Below are 24287 nucleotides of genomic sequence, written 5' to 3'. Positions count from 1 at the left end.
TTTTAATAATTATATATGAACTTAAGCACTTTTATTCCTTGATTAACTTTTAAATAAGAAATATGAAGGTGAACACATTTCTTTGGTTCTCTACTGCATGATCAGCATTTAGTACATCATCTGGTACAAACTGGGAATCTAATGAATATTTGTTCAATGAATGAGTAAGTACCACAGGTAAAACAAAGTCCTACACACACTTTTTAGTTCTCAATTTTAGCATATAATGTGTTCAAAAATAATACACTTCCCATCACTAAGCTTATAATCTATACGAGCAGAGAGACAAGTAATGAGGCAATTCTATAATGGTTTAATATGCTATTATGAGTAAGCACTAGACACTGAGTATGGTGGGGCTTTTAACAACATGTAGATAAGCGTTAAATGCCATGCATTAAATAGAAATAAATATACAACTCAGAAAGAATCACATGTTTTCTCTCATATGTGAAATCTAGAAAAACATAGACAACAAGAATATAGAAGGGAGGCTTAGTGATGAGGAGGGGAATTGGGGGATATGGGAGGGGTGGTGGAGGGTGAGGAGGGGTGGTGGAGGGTGGGTAGTAGTGGGATAGCAATAATCAAAATATGTTTTATGCATGTATGAATATGACACCCAATATTCTATATAATTGAAATGTATTAATAAATATTTAAAAAATTAAATACAACTTTTGTTACTCCAGCAAATGAAAATGAAATTTAAGGTCAACTATCAAAAAAGTGTGGACCTGCTTTGTTTATTTACTTCCTTGCTTTTCTGATAATGATAATGTAACCTCCCATTAATTCATATAGAGTCTCTTTTGGTCTCCCTACTGATTAGCCAAGAGCATTACATTTGTTCTATTTTATGGTTCAGGTTGTAGCCCCCGCCCACTCCCTGCCAAACAAATTTTCACACAAATTAATGTTGTTTCTTCACCACAATGAAAAACTCAGCATGAAGATCAAGATGCAAGAGACCAAACTTATCATCTACTTGGAAATTCATTCCAATTTCATAGTCAGCATCTAGTTCAGACAGAAATCATAATGCCATATTTTACACATATCCATCCACTTCTATTTATTTTAGAATTATTTGAAAACATAAGTCATAAATATGTTCATATATACTTAAGAAGAGGCTGATTATGCAAACAAATCATTCTGTGTCAGGTTTTTTATTTGTAAAGGTTGAGTATACATGTGAAAATGCTATATAACCCTCATATTTGGAAACTAGGAAATAAGGGAGTACTACTTGGCACACTCAGTGATTCTTTCTGCTCCCAAGTTACAAGGGAATGCTAAGTCACTGCTTTGATTGGCCATGAGTTTCAGTGGAGACTGTTATTACACAGATTCCTGCCAGAGTCAGAGGAATAAAGGAATTGGTCATTCAGGATAATTTACAAAGAATACATTAAGAAGTTTTTTTTGTTTCCTTTTGTTGTGCCAAATGTATCATGAAATTTGAAGAAGATGACTCATTTTAATATAAAACATAGAAATTGCTTTCATTATAGTCATCTAGTTTAAAAGCTTCTCCTCTTTAAACTGGGTTCTTCTAAAGGAAAGATGTTTTACAATGTGGTATGCATCTCAGTCAATAAGCACACTTATAAAAAATCAGGAATCATGGGGGCCTCCATTGTAGTTCCTGTAAGATGGGATAAATTCTACCATCAGATGTTTGTTGAGAAGACAGTGTGTGTGGATGATCCTAATGTAGTGCCTGGCATTTCCTTAGAACCTAAATGTTCATTTTATTTCTCTTCTGCTTAGTAAGGAATATGCCTTATGTATTGTCTGGCTTAACCACTCACTTAGATGGAGGCCTTTTGCTTCTGCTCAGATGAGTGTTCTTAGAGCCTGAGAAACCCAGGCCTCCACCAGAAGACTCTTGTCCCATATAGAAGACCAGTAAGTTTCTGCCAGCTAACAGCTGCTTTTGCAACCTCTGTTTACCTTTCTCAGTCTGAGAATACCCTTCTGGTCTGATGATGAAAATGACAAGGAGTGTCTGTTACAGTCATTAGAAAATATACTATTGTATCAGAAAAGTTTAGCATTAGTAAACAAAATAAAAACATTACAGAGGAATAAATAAACAGTAATCTTATTCAGAAATTTACTTATTCTACATATAAAGCTTATTTTGGGCTCTTGCATCTTGAATTTGGATCACCCTGTTCCATTTTATATGATTTCATATGTATTTATGTGAATGAAAAGTTCAGGATTCTTTTAATGTTAGATATTTTTTATCTAGGATTTTGAACTAATTGTGAAATTAAAATCTCATAATTTTATAAATGGGAATCTATAATATATAAAATACCAACATATTTATAAACAACTATTTTTTTACTTAAACTTTAGGTATAATTATAGATTACTGTGCCCTCTCCCCCAAAAAGCCTATATTTGAAGAATCTAAATTATAATTTATAAATTTTCTTAAACTAAGAGACAGGAAGACTATAATCCTTTGGCAGAAGTCATTATTTCTAATCATAACATGGACAAATTTTTTAAAATTATTTTAAGTTTATAAAGCTTATCAAGTTATCTGTTATATTTCTTTATGATTCATGTATAAGGGTTGGAAGGAAACAATTTTACATGCAAACTTTGAAAGAAACTAGAAGAAAGATTACTCGGGCATATTTTAGGCCACATATTGACTGCTTTTGTCAAACAAAGTTGTACTCCTGTTAAATTGCTTTATCAGTGACTCATAACAAGTCTGAAACCACATAACAGAAATAAAGCAGGAAATAAATGATAAAAAATATTGTGGCAATTATTTCCAAGGAGATCACTTTTATAGACTGAAGATAAAGTCATATGTGTAGAAATCTGGTTTCTCTATGTCTCATTTTGGTCAGTGTAAAAACTTCTTCAACCAATGAAGTGAGGCTTTGATTTGCTCCTGATGCTTTCATCAGAACTGCATATGTACCTTGCCATTTTCTAAGACTGACAGAAAGGTAAGACTGTAATGTAACACTTGAGAATATGATATTCAACCAACATCAGTGTAACAGAACCAATGGAAAAGAACTTTCGCAACTGAAGAATCTGGGTTATGGTAAAAATATTACTACTCTTCAATGTTTGCAGATTCGGTATTGGGCCGCCCATGACAAAGAAGCAGCTGCACACCGAGTTCAGGTCACCAGTCAAGAGTACTCAGCCAGACTGGAGAATCTTCTGCCTGACACTCAGTATTTTGTGGAGGTTGGAGCCTGCAATAGTGCAGGGTGTGGCCCTCCAAGTGATGTGATTGAGACCTTCACCAGGAAAGCACGTGAGTGTCTTTTTTAGCCTTTTCTAAAACTCTTACTGGATTCAGTCATAAAATAGGGACATTTGAAAGAACTTTCCTATCTTATTGTGGGAGCAAGTTTGATTTCCAGTGATATCTTTTACAATAACACAAGATTTCATCTAAAGCATTATTAGTTGTGGATATTGAAGAAAATATTAAGAATGTCTTCATACATTTAAGGTTCCATTAAAGCAATAAAATTAAATAGCTTCCCTTTGTAAAGACTGCTTCAAGTTTTGTACCATTAGATAAGTAATTTGTTTGCATTCTGTATTTATTATTTTTTTTATTTTTTATTGTTGGTTATTCAAAACATTACATAGTTCTTGATATATCATATTTCACCCTTTGATTCAAGTGGGTTATGAGCTCCCATTTTTACCCCATATACAGATTGCAGAATCACATCAGTTACACATCCATTGATTTACATATTGCCATACTAGTGTCTGTTGTGTTCTGCTGCCTTTCCTATCCCCTACTATCCCCCCTCCCCTCCGCTCCCCTCCCCTCTTCTCTCTCTGCCCCCTCTACTGTCATTCATTTGTCCCCCTTGTATTATTTTTCCCTTTCCCCTCACTTCCTCTTGTACGTACTTTTGTATAACCCTGAGGATCTCCTTCCATTTCCATGCATTTTCCCTTCTCTCTCCCTTTCCCTCCCACCTCTCATCCCTGTTTAATGTTAATCTTCTTCTCATGCTCTTCGACCCTACTCTGTTCTTAGTTACTCTCCTTATATCAAAGAAGACATTTGGCATTTGTTTTTTAGGGATTGGCTAGCTTCACTTAGCATAATCTGCTCTAATGCCATCCATTTCCCTGCAAATTCTATGATTTTGTCATTTTTTAATGCAGAGTAATACTCCATTGTGTATAAATGCCACATTTTTTTTATCCATTCGTCTATTGAAGGGCATCTAGGTTGGTTCCACAGTCTTGCTATTGTGAATTGTGCTGCTATGAACATCGATGTAGCAGTGTCCCTGTAGCATGCTCTTTTTAGGTCTTTAGGGAATAGACCGAGAAGGGGAATAGCTGGGTCAAATGGTGGCTCCATTCCCAGCTTTCCAAGAAATCTCCATACTGCTTTCCAAATTGGCTGCACCAATCTGCAGTCCCACCAGCAATGTACAAGTGTACCCTTTTCCCCACATCCTTGCCAGCACTTGTTGTTGTTTGACTTCATAATGGCTGCCAATCTTACTGGAGTGAGATGGTATCTTAGGGTGGTTTTGATTTGCATTTCTCTGACTGCTAGAGATGGTGAGCATTTTTTCATGTACTTGTTGATTGATTGTATGTCCTCCTATGAGAAGTGTCTGTTCAGGTCCTTGGCCCATTTGTTGATTGGGTTGTTTGTTATTTTATTGTCTAATTTTTTTAGTTCTTTGTATACTCTGGATATTAGGGCTCTATCTGAAGTGTGAGGAGTAAAGATTTGTTCCTAGGGTGTAGGCTCCCTATTTACCTCTCTTATTGTTTCTTTTGCTGAGAAAAACTTTTTTAGTTTGAGTAAGTCCCATTTGTTGATTCTAGTTATTAACTTTTGTGCTAAGGGTGTCCTATTGAGGAATTTGGAGCCCGCCCCCACAGTATGTAGATCGTAGCCAACTTTTTCTTCTATCAGACAGCGTGTCTCTGATTTGATATCAAGCTCCTTGATCCATTTTGAATTAACTTTTGTGCATGGTGAGAGAAAGAGATTCAGTTTCATTTTGTTGCATATGGATTTCCAGTTTTCCCAGCACCATTTGTTGAAGATGCTATCCTTCCTCCATTGCATGCTTTTAGCCCCTTTATCAAATACAAGATAGTTGTAGTTTTGTGGATTGGTTTCTGTGTCCTCTGTTCTGTACCATTGGTCCACCCGCCTGTTTTGGTACCAGTACCATGCTGTTTTTGTTACTATTGCTCTGTAGTATAGTTTGAAGTCTGGTATCGCTATACCGCCTGATTCACACTTCCTGCTTAGCATTGTTTTTGCTATTCTGGGTCTTTTATTTTTCCATATGAATTTCTTGATTGCTTTCTCTATTTCTACAAGAAATACTGTTGGGATTTTGATTGGCATTGCATTAAACCTATAGAGAACTTTTGGTAATATCGCCATTTTGATGATGTTAGTTCTGCCTATCCATGAACAGGGTATATTTTTCCATCTTCTAACATCTTCTTCTATTTCTCTCTTTAGGGTTCTGTAGTTTTCATTGTATAAGTCTTTCACCTCTTTTGTTAGGTTGATTCCCAAGTATTTTATTTTTTTTGAAGATATTGTGAATGGAGTGGTTGTCCTCATTTCCATTTCAGAGGATTTGTCGCTGATATACAGGAATGCCTTTGATTTATGCGTGTTGATTTTATATCCTGCCACTTTGCTGAATTCATTTATTAGCTCTAATAGTTTCTTTGTAGACCCTTTTGGGTCTGCTAGGTATAGAATCATGTCATCAGCAAATAGTGATAATTTAAGTTCTTCTTTTCCTATTTTTATGCCTTTAATTTCTTTCATCTGTCTAATTGCTCTGGCCAGTGTTTCAAGAACTATGTTGAACAGAAGTGGTGAGAGGGCATCCATGTCTTGTTCCAGATTTTAGAGGGAATGCCTTCAATTTTTCTCCATTCAGAATGATGCTAGCCTGAGGCTTCGCATAGATTGCTTTTACAATATTGAGGTATGTTCCTGTTATCCCTAGTTTTTCTAGAGTTTTGAACATAAAGGGATGCTGTACTTTGTCGAATGCTTTTTCCGCATCTATCGAGATGATCATATGGTTCTTATTTTTAAGTCTATTGATGTGGTGAATAACATTTATTGATTTCCGTATATTGAACCAGCCTTGCATCCCAGGGATGAATCCTACTTGATCATGGTGCACAATTTTTTTGATATGTTTTTGTATCCGATTTGCCAGAATTTTATTGAGGATTTTTGCATCTAGGTTCATTAGAGATATTGGTCTGTAGTTTTCTTTCTTTGAAGTGTCTTTGTCTGGTTTAGGAATCAGGGTGATGTTGGCCTTGTAGAATGAATTTGGAAGTTCTCCCTCTTGCATTCTGTATTTATTAATTTAAATTTTTTAGAGAAATGTATTCACAGCATCAGAAAATTAAAATTCTGCTCATTTTTCTATGCTTGATATATAAACCATCACTACACAAAGCAAATACAAGCTAAATCTCAGAAGCATTTCTTTTACTCTCATATTACTGTATGTTTCCATTGTTCATATATCAAGACCACCTAATCTCCTCAGAGTCTCTGGTCATTCCAGTCTCTTCAGATTTACCCTGATATCTCTCTTCCTGAACCCAGGTTGAATATATGAAAAAGAAGAATTCACACACAGGACTCTAGGGACTTTTGCAAGAATGCCTAGGTATGATTAGTACCAGGGTTTGAAAATTTATAAAATGCTCTTGGAGACAGAGAAGCTCCTAATGAGATTATGGAATATAGTGATAAGAGACAGACTTTGGTGTCAGACGTGAGTTTAAGATATAGTCTGCCTCTTAGTAAATGTGTGATAAAAGAAAAATTAAGCACACATTCCTTTGTTGTTGTTTCCATTAATTCATTCATCAGAAATAGACTATGTACCCAGCACTATTCTAAGTGGTAAGAATACAGAAGAGACTAACTAAGCCAGACCTTGAAGGAAACAGACAAACAATCAAATAAAATCTCTGATAAATATTTAATTTTTTTAGCTGAAGAAAGACCAATAGAGCCAGGGCATAGGTTATGAAGTGAGGAGAAGGAAGTACCCTAGGGTCAAACTATGGAGTATCTTACAGACCATAGGAAGAATGTTGTATGAATACATTGCAAGATTTTAAGGCAGAGAGTAATTAAAAAAATATCGTTCTGGTTTTTGGGTAGAAAATGATTAGTGTTAAGAGAAAATAGAGAAGCCAATCAGAAGGCCATTTCAATAGTTGAGGAGGATTGCGGTTGGCTAGCATGGAGTGGTAATGAAGACAAAAGTGGTATATTTTCTGTAGGTATAGTTGACTTCTAACTGTAAATTTGAGTTGCCATGGGTGATATAGCTGATCTGAATAAATTTTTGCTTCACAAATTGGGAATTTGGTTGTGTCATTCAAAAAAAAAAGAATGGGAATGACTTACAAGAGGCAGGTTTGGAAGTACACAGCAAGTGTTCCATCTTGGTTACATTACACTCAAGAAGTCTTTCAGATGTTCAAGTAGAGATAGGCATTTGGGCACACAAGTCTAGAAGTCCAAGAGAGAATAGAGGGCTATAATTAGAATTGTATTTAAAACCATTGACTTGATTTTGGTACTTTGGAAAGATTTAGACACAGAGGAGAGAAGGATGTGCAGGATCAAGTTCTGAGTCATGACAACATTTAGAAGTTGAGCAGAAGACCTGGATCTAGGTCATGAAAATTAATGAGAAAGAATTCTGACCAAGGTAGAAAGAATATCAAGGTAAGATACCATGCATTTAAGAAAAGAACAAGAGATTCAAGAAAAAGAAAAGTGGTACAGCTCTGTAAAATATTCCAAGGATGTTAAGTTTGAAAAGAATAGAACAGCGACATTAGATTTGGCCTACCTGAGGTGATTGGTGACCTTGAAAATTGCAGTTGCAAAAAAAGTGGTGGTAGAAAGAAACCCAAGTGGAGTGTGAGAGAAAAGAATACAACATAGATATAATCTCTACCTTACAAGCCCACTAAGTGCACTAAAAGAAATCATGGCTATCAAGTGCTTAGCCTAGTGCCTTTTGGGGACTATAGGAAGCACTCTTCCAAATTGGGTGGTGGTAGTGTTGTCACCATTGCTATCATCAGTAGTATACTTCCTGATGCAATGAGATTGCAGACCTGAGTTTGGATATGGTGACCACTGATTACCTATTGCTGCTTTCCACAGCTCCTAGCCAGCCACCAAGAATCATCAGTTCAGTAAGGTCTGGTTCACGCTACATAATCACCTGGGATCATGTCATTGCACTATCAAATGAATCTACAGTGACTGGATATAAGGTATACAAGAGTACTAAAATGTTCCTCATACAGGTTTCATTCTTACAGATGTTGATTGATGTGTGTAATTTTTGCCATTTCAGTGAATTCCATTCAGCTTTCTTATTTTACCTGTATAGCAAAATTAGATGGCGTAGTCTGAAATTTTTTGAAATGAGAAAACATCTTCAATGAATTTTAGGGAAATGCTATGTTAAGTGATCAAGATACATAAAATAACTGTTTTTTAAAGAATATAATTGTTAGAATAATTATAGCTTAAAGAGGAAAGACATAATGAATTCAGTTTTGTTTGACAATGTTTATGTTATTGGTGCTAAACACACAGCAAAGTAAAAGAGAAAAGATTGTTACTGTATATTCTCTATATCGCATGTTATCATATATTTCATATTTATCAAATATGAAATTTTAGGAATAGTGTGAAAAAAAGTTAAAGAGAGAATAAGTTTAGACTATTTCAATATATTGAAAGAACTTTCATTTTATGTTTTTTTCCCTTAAAAAGACATATAATTCTAATCTCTTTGTTTTCTATCATATCAAAAAATAAAATTCAGATTCTGATGGCAAACTTCTTGTATAATCTTCCCCCAGAAGCAGAAATCAAGTTCTGTGAATTGAAAATACATTAAATTTTCCCATGTGTGAATGTGTTAAAGTGTTTTTTGTTTGTTTGTTTGTTTTTATTAAATGCAAGGGTAAGTACTTTCATTCTGATTTTAGTATTAGGGCATTTGCTTATTAGTTTGAATTTATTAAGTATTAATGTCTTTGGACTTTATCAGGTACTCTATAGACCTGATGGACAGCATGATGGAAAGCTGTATTCAACTCATAAACACTCCATAGAGGTTCCCATCCCCAGAGATGGAGAGTATGTTGTAGAGGTTCGAGCACACAGTGATGGAGGAGATGGAGTGGTGTCTCAAGTCAAAATTTCAGGTAACCCAGTCATTTCAGACAAATTTCAGTTAAATACTTGTAAGTTTCTATGCCATATGGTTTCCCAAGAGTAAAGGTAGAACTGATATTCATACCAATATCAACATTTCCCTAAGTAGTTTTGAATTATCAAAGAAACCTGAAACTTGATATTTTTTTTCCTTATGTGTCACAAAAGTAAAGTTACAATATACCACAAGCTTGTTGATTATTATCTAGGTGTCAAAGCATAGTTAAAAACTTTCAGTTATAGAATGAACAAGTTCTGGGGATCTAACATATACCACAGATGGTAATAGATGTGTTAATTTGATTGTTATAATCACTATATACTAAGTATGTGAATGCAATCATGTTTTCCTTTTTCTTTTTATTTTTAGTTGTAGATGGACACAATACTTTTTTTTTTTACTTATTTTTTTATGTGGTGCTGAGGATGGAACCCAGTGCCTCACTCATGCTTGGTGAACACTCTACCACTGTGCCACAACCCCAGCCACTACAATTATATTTTGTACCTTACATAGATTCTATTCGTGTTTTCAAACCAAATATTTTTAAATATAAAAGTATATTTAAAATATAAGATATTAAAGTGGTTAAATCTAGACCATAATTTAATAAGATCCAAACTTCTCTCATATCAAATGGAAATCTATGGAATGATTTTTAATACTCTGCACAACTCCTTTTTCTTGTCTGCACATGTTGATATGATAATAAAACAGATCCTTTACCTTGATTTCTGTCTCCTTTTGTGTTAGCCTATTTCTTTTCTGCAAACTCTTTTTCTCACATCATTGGTTAATTTTGAATGTATATTTGAGACAGTTTTTTTTCTCTTTTTTGATCTACAGAACTCTTACGATTAGTTTAATAGTTGAGTTTTTTTCTTATCTGCATGGTTTCATTGTACTGAATTAAAACTAATGTTAATTTGAGAATATTATGAGACAATATGAAATACTAGATAATGCTAAGTCAGATGTATAGCTAAATAGATGATATGTTACATATTAAACCAATAACATATCCTTAACACAATATCAGACAATTTAATAATTTAAATACTATCTTCCTATTTGCCACATTTTCATGCAATTTACTATAACACATGCATACTTTTTTCAAATCAAAAATTTATTGAGTAGTGAATTTAAATTTTTCATTTTAATTTTAAACATTAGTATTTTGCCTTTTTTGAATATTTAGAAATTAGAGAAATCTAAAAGTAACAGAAAATAATCATTCATATTCCAAGTACTCTGTAATAATTATAGTTAATATTTAATTGAATTTATTTCTAGTTACTCTATGTACATATAAAATTTTATGTTTTAACTTTATTAAATGCCATATCCAACTTTCATTAATTGTTACGCAAATATTCTGTTTCTCATTCAAGGTTTTGAAAATTTTATTTAAAATTACACATAATATTCTCTAAAGCACTTCTACTCCATTCAGTTTTTTTCCATCATAAGTGATCAGTTTTTGAGAGCATGTTTGTAAACTGATCTTTCCACAGGTTAAATTTAAATAATGAAACTAAACAATTTACTTCTGTTTTGCAGTTCTTTGAAAAATTTATCTGTTTACATTCCTACTGTCATTTAATGTGTGTTGTTCTCACTTAATACTCCAACAATATTGTCTTTCTCTTCAGTCATTACTAATTTGATAAAAGAAAATGGTATCATTTTGTTTTTGAAGCTTTTTCTATATTCTGAACTGTGATAGCCAGCACCTTTACTTTTTTGTTTTTTAATCTGGCGTTCATTCCTCAGTTTAAACTGAATGTAGTTTCTGGGATTTAGACTCACAGTCTGTAACTGGTAATGCTATAGCCAAGCCAGCAATGTCAACATGTTTATAAAAGTGATATGTTGGTAATTGCTCAATAACAGACTTTCTGGGGATGGTGGAAAGCCCTTTGTTTACATCTGTGGTGTAAATATTCTCACCATGTCTGATTGCAAGCTTCCCACATGATTTTATTCAGTACCCACCAAGTGTAAAGTACTACCCTCTGCAGATGTGAGGGGCGTAACTTCAAGAGCACTGGTGATATTGAAGAGTAGTAAAATAATTAGGAGGCGATGGATTTTGAATATTTACTACCTTTGTTTTAAGTTTTTTAATTTAATAAGTTTATTTAATTTGACTTTTAATAATGGTGTTTTTAACAATTGCTCATAAAGTTCCTGAAAACATAACAGTTGGCTCTCTAAAGGTGGTATGGGCCAATTTCAGTAAATCATAGAAATAATTGGACATTCCAGTGTAAATAGCCTATGTATAGAAGACACATTGTATGCCTGTTTAGAAACATATTTGGTGTCTTCCCCTCCCTCCCTCCCTTCTTCCCTTCCTCTCTTCCTTCCTTCCTCTCCCCTCCCCTCCCTTCTCTCCTCTCCCCTTGACAACCCTCTCTCTGTTTCCTAACTAATGGACAATTCTTACTTGCAAAACTTCTATTATTTATCTTAGTCCAACCGTAAGTACACAAAGAAACTGTAGAATTAACATTATGAAATGTCAGATATTTAGGGAATAGTTACATTTTAGTATTTTGTTGTTTGAGTTTGGATTTATTTGCAAAATGCTTAATTTATTTGTAATGAAAAAAAGCATGTAGCTGGAAATGTTAAACCTTCCTGCAAATTTGAAGAATTTTAATACTTTAATATTTTATTGCAGTTTTGTGTACAAAATATGTAGCCAAGAATTTTAATATACTGCTAGATTTAATGTTTGTAACCATTTTGCTATTAATTCATTAATTCAACAAATATACAATTAGATACAGTACAGTGGGCACAGTTCACATACTTAAAACGTGCTAAGGTCTTTACATTTCTACATTCCTCTCCAGTCCTACTGCAGTTCCAGTCTTGGTCTCCTGCAGTCCACTGTATGCACACTCAGAGAGGTCTTTTCAGACATACTCAAATCATGAGAGTCTCCTCTTAGAAAGAGGTCCCATGGAGTAATGTCTAAGTTCCTTCTCATGGCCTGCAAGCCCTGTGTGACCTGGCCAAACTCATCTCCATTAAGTGATTTCTCCCTTCTCCACTGACCTCCATATCTTCTTGGACACAGAGGTGTCACTCCTGGTTGAGGCATTGTACTTGCTCCACCTACTGCCTGGAGATCTTTGAATTTTGGCAGCCCAGGATCTTTCTTACCATTTTGTTTCTGCTCTGAGATTATCACCCCCAGTTTTAGCTGTGCCCCCTCACTCTAATTGTTAGTCACATATCACAACACTGTCTTATTTTCTTCATAATATTTATAACCATTTAAAAGTGTTCTGTGCATAGTAAAATCAAACAGTTATTCATTGTCTCTCTCCAGTCTTTCTTGAATCTAAGCCCTATGGGAACAAGCTCTTATCTGCTTTGTTCTACTTGGGAATCTCTAGCACCTAGGGAACTATTTGGCATGTAACAGCATTTAGTAAATGAATGCTGAATCATTTATGATTTCTACATAGAGAAAAATATAGTTACAAGAATAATTTGGGCAACTTAAGGCTATGGTTAGGTCTCCAGAAAAAATGATATATTTCCCCATTAGGTACATTCATTATATGTCAGGTGATGATCTACAAATTTGAGTCTTTGATCTACAAATTTGAGTCCTGGAAATTTTACTAGGCATAGTAATCTGTAATTCTACTTCTTTCTGCCCTGAATACTACTTGCATGATTCCTTATGGAATATTTACAGTGCACATCAAGACAAATGTAACACCTCAAATGTTTCATCACCAAAAAAAATCTCTAAGAAATTATGAATTGTCTTCTTATAACCTTTAGTTGTTTCTAATCATTAGGAGCTAAATGAAGAGAATGTACAGATAGCTATAGTGTTTTGAGTATTAATTTAAGTAAGCTAATTTGGTTTAATTCATATTTGCTATAAAACTTAGGCTATCAGATAATAAGGATCTTTGTTCATAAATATCCACAGAGAATCATATATTTATCATTTATGTGTAAGCATGCCTATTCTAAGCCCTTATTTTTTTTATTTAGTTTCAAACAGGCAATAGGTACCTCAGCCAAACCATGGAGGACTTTTAAGGACATTTCAGAGGCTGGACTTCTTCCTAAGGGCAGAAATAGTTAGTCATATGATACCTTTGACATGGGATTAAAAGGATCAGATTTTCTCACTTGCAAAAATCATATTGGTGATTGTGGAAAATATATACAGGCAGGCAGTTAGAAGTAAGGAGAGGAATTGCAGGGCTTATTGCCATAAGATGATTAAAATATATTGATGTTTTACACCAGAAAGACGGGGTGATTGAAGTCTAGGGTGGATTATAAAAGAACAGGCCCTCTTTTCCATTTGACTTAAAGTTACTGTGTATTTATTTTGTGGACTTTATGTCTTCTAATAAATCTGTAATTTATCCTGATGTTACCACAGATGATGTAATGTAAACATTGCTACTATTTTTGTTAACTCCAAGCTATTAAGTTAAACTATATAACCATAGCCACTGACTTAAACACTGTGATGAAAAACATGTTTTGTCTTTTGTTTGTCCTTTACTCTCCAGTCGAAGAAAAAGGGGTAAAAAAATAATTTTATGATTAGAACTTTTGGACATTTAACTCCTTAATTCCCATGTGCCCTTCTCTGGTGCCTAAATAGTGCACTATAAAAGTGACAAGATGACAGATTTAATGTTTACAGTTAATTCACATGTTATTAAATGAAAGTGCAATATTGACGTCATCATCCTTGTGATGTCTTATAGAGGCATTTTCAAACCCAAAGTTCTGAGCTTCTAGTCTTACACGATAAGCTATAAATGGAAGGAGAAGGTAATATATATGGTGGTTTTAAGCTTACTTTATCCTGCTTTCCTTATGACAGGATGATATATATGATTCAGTGATCCCTACATCAGCAACTTTGTGAATGTCTTCTATCTTTCAGGAGAAGTAGATTTCTATGAATAAAGTGACCATGTGAATATTATGAATGCATATTTTTTGACAGAAATACTACAGTTGAATGCCATTCTTATAAATCCATCATCATAATTTAATAAATTTATATTTTTAATAAAGGCAATCAGATACTATTAAGGAATGCTATCTCTGCAATCATTTTGATATAACCAAACATTTGGTTTTCTTTTATATATTGTGCATGCTCACATTGAGATTTCAAGTGGATAAATCTAGTCTACATAGATCTAGGTTCACAAATAGCTTAATTTATATCACCTCTAAATATGATTCATCTTTATTTTCAGTGAATTGTGACATCCCAAAGCCTTTCCCCAACACCTGTACAGAATTCCTAGTTTTGTGGCAAGAAAGAAAAATGAAGGAAAAGTTTTGTATAAAGTGATATCTTGTGAATTAGACTTCAAGAACAAATGCACAGCCCTGATGATTGGTAACCTCACTCTGTGAATGACCCAGCCTTGCTCCTGTAGTGGATGGTTAGCTCGCAGCTCAGGGAGCACCCAGAGTCTCACTTTCTTTCAGAAGCTTTGAGCACTAGTTTGAGAAGCATATGCTAGAAAGCAGACATCTTGTGAATGGTGGGAAAAACTTCTGGGCATCTCTGGAAACAGAGTAGTGAGGAGCCTAGTGATGATAGTCCAAGCAAAACATGAAATCAGCTTTGACGAGTGTGCTAATAGTGGAAGATGGAAGAAGCAGTGTTATTCAAGACTATTTGAAAGAAGACCCAGAATAATTTTTTGATGATTAGATGAGAGGTGTTTGGGGATTTTGTATGATTAAATATTTAGATTGACCAGAAGAATCATATACCAACATGACCAACAGAACCATTTACTGACAATAGGGAAATTAAAGAGAACTTCAGAATAATAGGATATAATAGGAGATCAAGGAAAACAAAGATTCATAACTTTTAGTTAAAGAATAAAGAGCAAAACAGAGTCTGTATACAATCACAACAATTTTGGTGGTCAGTCATAAATTCTCAATTCAAAATTATTTGAGAAAATAGATACAATTAGTCCTGATAGAATCAGGGTCTCAAAAATATAATCATGGAACAGGTTTTCTTCTCTCTCCACTTGAGAGGTCCCAGTATTGGCCTTATTCAAAAGCTTCCATTTATGCAAAAGGCTGCAGAAGCATTAGGGATTATACATCACATATAGATATTATAATTAATGTCCATGAACAAGAGGCTCCATATCTTTTGAAAGTCCATATTAAAATTATGGATCTTTCTCAAAAGCCACTCCAAAAACACTCTCCCATGATATTCAGAACCAAGTCATAAGTCTATCCCTAAATTAATAAAATGAGATTTCCATGATTGCCCCAAATGATCAATATTTACTGTTGATCTGAGGATGACAAAACCTTTCTGGAGAAAGAATATCTCAACAACAACAAAAAAAATGAACAGTGGATAAACAAGAGAGCAGAGGGGAAAAAAGATTTCTGCTTAATATTCAAAGTGAGGAAAAAGAGGGAATTAGGTCAGAGATCAACTTTGTAAAAACTCAGAGGAAGAGGGTTGGAAAGTTATGGATATGCTAGGACATTATCTTCAAAAGGCAGGGTTATTTTTAGTTTAAGCAATAAGGTATGGCCAATAAATGTAGGTGCTGAGATTAAAATAAGGATTTATAATACTGAGCAAGTTATCCAAGATTATGTCAACACTTAAGTTGAAAGAACTCTAATCCAAACAAAATAAGTAAACACAAGTTTATCCTTTACAAATATACATTTGGATCTATTCAAATATTCACATAGGCAAGTGGAGAGACATATTTAAGGAACAGTTTCAGTCATTACTAGTATAAGAAAATTATAAAAGTTTTTTTTGCTCTGTTTTCTATTTTGGATTAGATATTTTACAATACTGAAGTCTTTGAGACAATACTTTCCCTTTAAAAGCTGCATTTTGGGGTGTGCACTAAAATCAGAAAGATGCACCGTGAATGTGTAGTCTGGAAGGAATGTTACTAAAGAAACTAAAATTGGTACCTAACATGAACAGTGACTCATATGATCTCTGCTTTGGAAAACCAGATTGGAAATTAGAAGAATTTACCATTTTAAAGCAGTATAATTGCAAAAAGAAAATTACAGGAAATGAGCCTAAAGGAGATACCTTGATTCATAAATAAGTTTTGTTTCTGTAAATCTTGAGTATCAGAAAATTTCCAGGTTCACTAAATAGTAATTTTGTTGTCTCACTTTGTATAATACCAAACTATGAGAAATTTTGCCATAAAGTTTTCAAAATGATTATGGATAATAATTTGCTTCAAATATTGGTAATGAGAAAATGGATAATCTTATATAATGATATATCTTAGGTATCTAATTGTAATTATTAACAAGCTCACATTTGTATTTGTAAAAGTTAATATATTAATGGCACAAAATAATATTAATATATCTCTTCTTTATACTCAGAAGGATTAGAAACAGCCTATATTCCTAAAGATGTAATATCAGGATAGTTATTCATCCCCTCAAATCATCACTTTATTACTTTGTATTCTGTATTGATACAGCATCAATAAATATGTGAGGTAAAGCAATTAAATGGTCTGTAATCAATGTATGCAAAAACTATAAAAATACTATTTCGAAATTCATTTTCCTCGGAAACTTTATAGCCATCTTAGGAAAAAATAAGGATAATTGCCTATGTTGAGAAGGGGAGTTGGGTTTTAAATTTTCTCTCCTGAGATTTGACATGAATTGATTATAACATAATGTGAAAAATGTTTATAAAAGAAAATGAATTTATCATTGTTAAAAAATAAGAGCCTGGAAATTTCTCACAAATGTAACTAAAAACTTTAATGCTATCATATGAGGAGCATAAAACACTTAAACTGAAAAGTAATATGCCAACAAATCTAAATGGTCCATTTGATATTACATTAGGGACCAGCTTTGATGATTTATGAAGGAATTTTCAGGGCTCAAAGTACTTCCCATATTCTGGTAAGGAGAGAAGGTGGGCCTCTTGGTGGGCCATTCACAGTATGGAAGCAGTTCAGTGAAGCAGATGGCATTCCAGAGTCAGATTTTATAGAGCCAGACCAAAAGTAAATAAATAATTTGGAGCATATTTCAAGAGTATGAATTTCTCCAGCCAGTTGTCTTGCTTCTACCATCAGACCCTGCACACTTGACTCTTACCAAAAGCCAAGCACCACAGAGAAGCAAGACCATTCCCAGATGTATAGATTACAGAGGAGTGGCTCCACAAGACACTAAGCCCAGAGATACTTCAGAGTCCAGCTCTGCCTGCTCGTGGCAAATTCTTAGAATACTGATATAGATGTAGGTGATTCCTCCAATAATGCCCTGGCCTCCCAATTCATTGACCTTCTCTTTCCTGAGGATCTTATCCTCTCCCCTTTCTCAGCGACCCACTTATAATCACAATCTCAACAGGACCACATCCAGAATGTGAACTAGAATTTGAGTAGTCCCTGAAATTGGAATGAGGAAAACAATTACATTGTAAAGTTCACTAATTTCTAGTAGAACTTTAACATTCCTTCAAATATAAAATCACTTTCACCAAGAGTAACTGCAGATAGTCTCATAACTTATTTCAACTGTTGATGTAGCAATTCAAAAATATTATTAGACCTAGTTCTAGGTCTTGTTATTTAAATGTGCCAATAAACATGTTGTTATAATGTGTTAGAAAACACATATTTGGCTTTCTAATCTTTGTATAAGTGCATTTCAATATAATTGGTTTTCATTTAGCTCTATATTGTATTTTATTCATATAAAAGCAAAATTTCCAATATTCTCAGTTTCACAAACTACTAACAGTGTCCATGACACACCAAATAGGTTAAGAACGCCTACGAATCTTAATATTATTACTAACTCCAAATTAAAAAAAAAAAAATCTTAACTTAAGCATTTTATTCTATGATGCTTAACTCTTCTCTTCCCAGCTTGTTCTTCATATTTTATCTCAACTATAACCATTTTTCTACGTTTCCCCCAATGCTTCTGTCCTTCACGCCCTGTCATCACCTAAGTGGTCTCAGCTCAGACACCACATTTGCCTTGCCCAGTTTTCTTGATGCCCCTTCCATAGCCAAGTCCTCCTTGCTTCCTTCAAGACATTCTCCTCTCTGGCCGCAGAAGGCCTGTTTGGCATCTCAAAGCCTCAATAACTCTCCTGTCCATTTCCTCTTGTTGAGGTTTTCTATGAACCTTCTACAAGCTCTTGGGCCCTCCTATTCAATCATTGAAGACTTTAGTACCCATTCATGGCTACACTCTCCAGATTACTTCTTTGAAACATTTTGATGATTTCAATATAGATGTAGATGATCTTTCCATTTTTTATGTCTTCATAGGTTCTTGAAATACTTCCTCTTATTTTACTGTTCTGCTCTTGGTTCTACCCCTCCCCCTTATCATTACTGTCTTCATCATCTCAAACATTCTAGCTTTGACTTCCTCTTCCTATCTTTCTTCTCATTCCTAATACTAGAACTTCTAAAATTTTTGACCCAGCAGTCACCACAGCCATGACTTTATTTTTTCTCTATCCTCTATCTTCTTCATGTCCACATCTGTTCATATCTAGCATATATCCAGACACATCCACCTCTGCTCTATCATGCCCAGCCCTCACACTTTGCCTCCAGCACTGATGTACCAGCCATCTAATGGTCTCTTCGCTTTCTTCCTAACACCCTACCATTCATTCTCAACAGAATGACCACAGTTAGCATTTATCCAGCTAATGATTGCTCTCTCCACTCAAACATTTAAATTTAGCCCCCCGCCCAAACACCATATTTCTTTTCTCTTGACACTTGGTATTGGTTTAGATTGAGAACATCATACAAAAACTACAGTTAAATAATCCTCCTCTGCCGGCAGTTCAGATGTTACTGACTGTTACTGACTTTGATATTTGGTATTGCTTTAACATGAGGAAACACTAAAAAAAAGAGAATAAACAAAACCAAAAAGTAGTCACACAAAATCTGTCATGTTACAGTGTTCTAAAATTATTGAAGATTTATTTTGCTGTACCACACAATATGCTTTTAAAGAGCCATGATTGAAATGTCTCTCTAGTAGGGCTAAACCCAGAGAAAGGAGCACCATGATTCAGGATAATAAATAGCTAATATTAGAATAATATATTATTTATTATTATATGAGGAGACATGAAATCCCTTTACATCCTCTATTTAATCCCTTTAAATAGAGGATGAGTTCTTCAAGAAAGGATGTGCAGAGGACCTCTTATATCCAGACGCTAAAACAGGTCATCTCTTCCACATGTATCCCATGTAAACACCCACATTACAAAAGTACTGTGAATAGTCCATTTTCCTCTACAGGCATCTGAGATATTACTTACTGGAGTGTTTTGAATAGGAGCCTTTTTCATCATACACATTCTTTTAGTTAGCTTTTTGTCACTACGACCAAAAGACCTGACAGAAACTTAGAGTAGAAAAAGCTTATTTTGACTCACAGTTTCAGAGGGTCAGTACATAGTTCTGGACTCCATAGTTCTTGGCCTAAAGTGATGCAGAACATCATGGTGGAAGGGCATGGAGCAGGAAAGCAGCTCAGGACATGGCAAACAGGAAGCAGAGAGAGAAAGAAGAGGAGAGCTGTGCTCATCATGGACAAATATAAACCTCAAAGGCACATGCACAGTGACCTACTTCCTCGGCCACACCCTACCTGCCTAAAATACCACCTTGTTGGTCCATGTGGATTAATCTACTGATTCGGTCACCTCATCATCTGATCATTTTGCCTCTGAAAATTCTTGCATTGTTCCACACACGAGCTTTTATGGAATACCTCATGTCTAAACCCTAACACATATAGTCTCTAAATAGATTACCAATATTAATCTTCAATTCAGTACCGTGATCTAAAAGAACTCTGGGGAAAGCACACTCCGATAACTTCCTAATTTATTGCATTTTAAATAGATTGTTGGCAAACATTATAGATTGTTATTCTGGATACCTGCCCTACTTGATTGTCCCTCAAAGGGTGTCTGTTCTCTGGCATTATTTGAAATATTTCCTCTTATTATACTGTCCTGCTCTTGGTTCTGCCCCACCCCTTATCATTACTGTCTTCATCATCTCAAACATTCTGTCTGAGGCATTATTTGTTTTTATATTTTGGATGATGACCTTGATTACTGATCTCTTTCTCTGTTTGCATAGTCTGGCCAAAGCTGAGAACCAAATCTGCAATATGCCTTTATCAAAATATATGCAGCATTGTGTATTTTAATTAAATATTAATAAATATATAGAACGCTTTTTAAAGTTATCTGGGATACTTGAGGCACTTAATAAATATTAGCAATATTAGTAATAACTTTTGCTGATATTATTGCTCTTTTAGTTTTATTTTTTCTTTTGTGTTACTTTTCCTAACTTTATTTTTCACTCTCTCAATATTTATTTTTTTCCTTTTTTCAAGCTCTCTTAGTTTCCATAAACTCTTGCAAAGCCTTTTTAAAATGAGACAGCATATATCATAAGTAAATATTTATTTTATTCTCCAAAGAACCTCACATAGCATTTTGATTCAGTATTTGTTTTTTTCCCATTTCATTACCAAAAAAAAAAACCTCTTCACATAAATACTATTGCCTTACAATGTATGAAAAACTTAGATCATAAATGTTTTAGGAACATATATTGATCCTCAAGAGCTATAAGACATGTGGATCCGATTTCTAGTATATGCTTTATGATTAACTGTAAGCTAAAAAGAATTCTTAAACTATTACTTAAAATTATAAGGAATGAGGACCTAAGCTACTTAGCAAGACCTTGTCTCACAATAAAAAAATAAAAATGGATATGGGTTGTGGCTCAGTGTTAAAGTGCCCCTGGGTTCAATCCCCAGTAAAATATTTTTTTAAAAAAAGAATATATTCCAAAATATGAGAACAAGTAAAATATAAAAAGGAAATGCCTAAAATAAAGGGAAACAAGAAGAAAATTGGGCACAATTAAAAACCACTTGTGTATTTAGTGAAACAACTTTCATAGCAAATGGAAAACTAGAACATGTGATTCTAAGATTACAGAGATTATAATCCAAGGAGAAATCTCAACCATAAAGTAAACCAACTTAATAGAGGAAAATTAGATGCAGAAGAAGTGATGCCACTCTATTTGAAAGGTATAGTCCTCATAGTTCTCACATTTGTTCAAGTCCCAAATATTTTGGTGACATTATCTATTTGAGGTTTTCTGAGAAAACCTTAGTTTATGTAAATGATAAAACATTTTTTTCTTTTTATACAGCCCCTACAAATAGATGCTTTATGTTATCACTGAGTATATTTTTCTGACAATAAAGTAGAATTAGTTCTTTGGAAGATTTCTCATTTCTCTGCACTCCAGTGATTTTGAGAAGATTGTTAATTACTTTGTTCTGTGAACTGGTAATTTTGACATTGGAACATACTGTTTTGCAGTTCCCTTAAGCCACATGTTATTTTTTGCTTTGTTTTCCCCCCTAGGATTGAAAGCTGCCTTTATCAAAAAGTGTTAACTGATCTTTAACAAATTTAAAATAACTAAAATGTATTTAAGTATCATTACAGAAAAGGCAATGTATTCATTCATTTATTACACTTTCATAGAACATTGAGCTCAGTTAAAGAAATGGAGGATAATTTGACTTAGAATATTTTTACTCTGATTTTTTAAATCCCTTTTCTTTCATTTATTTGAATGAATATAATTTGTTAATAAGGCAAGAACTTTACTAACTAGTCCTCTATTTTATTTTTATTTTTTTTTGGTATTAGGGATTAAACACAGGGGCACTTAACCACCGAGTCACATCCCCAGGCCCCCTTTGTTTAAAATATTCTATTTAGAGACAGGGTCTTGCTAAGTTACTTAGGGCCTTACTAAGCTGCTGAGGCTCACTTTGAACTCACAAGCACCCTGGCTCAGCTTCCTAAGACACTGATTTTTAAAATAATATTTTACAAATCAGATAAAGGAAATATAAAATGAAGAATATTTTGTAGAATATCTGAATTTTGTAGACAGAATCCCTTTTCTGGGAAAATTTGATGGGAAAATCCAAATTAGTATGGATTTTAAATTATTATGAGACTATTTGTAACTATGTAGTGTTTGAACTTCTTTGATTGACTGTCTTGGAATAAGATTTATCCTACTAAAATTTGAGTTTAATTGAGTAATAAATTTTGATAGGAGTTAGAGTATTGTTATCAGGAGAAAAAGCACACATATCACAGGCAATAATAAACTCTATACTATAATTATTTCTTAAGACTTTTGTTTTTAAGTATTTTTGTGTGAATTAAGAATTGTCAGTGCCTGATAGCTTAAATTATACATTTTTTTTTCCTGTAGCATTGACTGTATGTGCCAAGGTTAGCTATGCAACAGATAAAAGAATCACAATGAGAATATGATCAAAGTTTCTGCTTTAGTAGAGAAAGGAATGGCTATTCTTTCTGTACTTTAAACTTGAGCAAATTTCCTTTTTTTAATAACTGACTTCTTGGCAAGAGCCAAAACGCTCATCTCAATGTACAGCAGTTATTTTATGTATCCTCAGCAGTTACTAATAAACATTGTAATGCTCACATGTGAATAATGTGTTTCACACAGAATCCTCCCTTTATATTACATTCTCAATTGTCACATCATATTTAAAATACTAGTTCTTTAGTTATTAGATGTACTTAAATAGTCTTAAATGGTTTAGAAATTGTCAAGTTATAGAATATATTTTTGCAGACTTAATGGATTCTAATAGATATGTATTGATTTTAAATTGCTGTGTCTATAATTTTATATATTTTCTATATAGATGTGCTGTGCAGTCACTGTACAATATGTCATTTATGGCTTATTCTCATACCTTTTCAATTAGTCAAAATAAAACACTGCAAATTAAAAACCAAAAAGTAGGGTTATTATAAGTATTGAACATTTCTATTGTAACTCTTTGCCAAGGTTAATAACTTCTCTGACATTTGAACAGTTGTGGGTTTTTTTTTTTTTTTTGTAATATATTCTAAAAGAATGTGTTTTTTCATTTTGTAAAATTTATGGTTAAGAAGATGATGATTTGGAAATGGAAGGAGACCCTCAAGGTTATACAGTGGAGGGGGTAGAGAGAGAGGAGGGGAGGGGAGGGGAGAGGAGGGGAGGGAGGATGGTGGAGGATGGGAAAGGCAGCGGAGCACAACAGACACTAGTATGGCAATATGTAAATCAATGGATGTGTAACTGATGTGATTCTGCAATCTGTATATGGGGTAAAAATGGGAGTTCATAACCCACTTGAATCAAAGTGTGAAATATGATATATCAAGAACTATGTAATGTTTTGAACAACCAACAATAAAAATTTAAAAAAAAGAAGATGATGATAAAATATTTCCTTATATTTTAAGGCACCCATATGTTTTTAATGTTTTAGAGTATTCTATAAATTAGTGAATGTAAATTAATATACCAGGATGACTTAACTATAACTTTATATTAAATTTGATTAATATAAATAAATAGCTTAGAATAAGAGTTCACTTCTTTTTGAATATCAAGGATTACTTTTGATGAACTTTTCTCTTTTTAGCAATGTATTTGCTCATGAGTATTTTGCTCTTTTCACAATTAGAAGGGCATTTGTAAAACACATTCATGTATTCTGCCCCATCTCTTCTGTTTAGCTAATGTCTCTCCTCCCCTAGGAAGCTCCTTATTGCAACCACCTGCCGCTGTTCCTCCTTTTCCTTTCCATCCATCCTGTTTGGCATCCTAAGTGCAATAGTTCTCACCACATGCTACTACTATTGTGGTTTATTGTCACTCACCTGTGATCTCTGGGGGAGAGATGGTTCATTCCTGCAGCCAGTACTGAGAGCACTAATAGGCTCATTAAATTGAAATACATGAGTGAATGCCTGGCAGTTAAATTTCTTTCTCTTCTGTT

The 24287-nt window shown here is 33.8% G+C and overlaps 1 protein-coding gene across 2 annotated transcripts in view; it reads left to right on the top strand.

The window, feature by feature from the left end:
- Cntn1 (contactin 1) overlaps positions 1-24287 on the top strand; it is a 268377-nt gene that overhangs the window by 222922 nt on the left and 21168 nt on the right. For both annotated transcript variants that reach the window (XM_071609195.1, XM_071609194.1), the window contains exons 21-23: positions 3118-3304; positions 8228-8340; positions 9129-9285. In XM_071609195.1, the coding sequence (XP_071465296.1) occupies positions 3118-3304; positions 8228-8340; positions 9129-9285 (457 nt within the window). The remainder of the gene's footprint in view (positions 1-3117; positions 3305-8227; positions 8341-9128; positions 9286-24287) is intronic.

The sequence above is a fragment of the Marmota flaviventris genome, chromosome 3 (genome assembly GCF_047511675.1).
Source record: "Marmota flaviventris isolate mMarFla1 chromosome 3, mMarFla1.hap1, whole genome shotgun sequence".
NCBI classification, from domain to species: domain Eukaryota; kingdom Metazoa; phylum Chordata; class Mammalia; order Rodentia; family Sciuridae; genus Marmota; species Marmota flaviventris.
The sequence above is the reverse complement of the archived record's forward strand: the minus strand, read 5'-3'. Positions and strand labels throughout refer to the sequence as shown.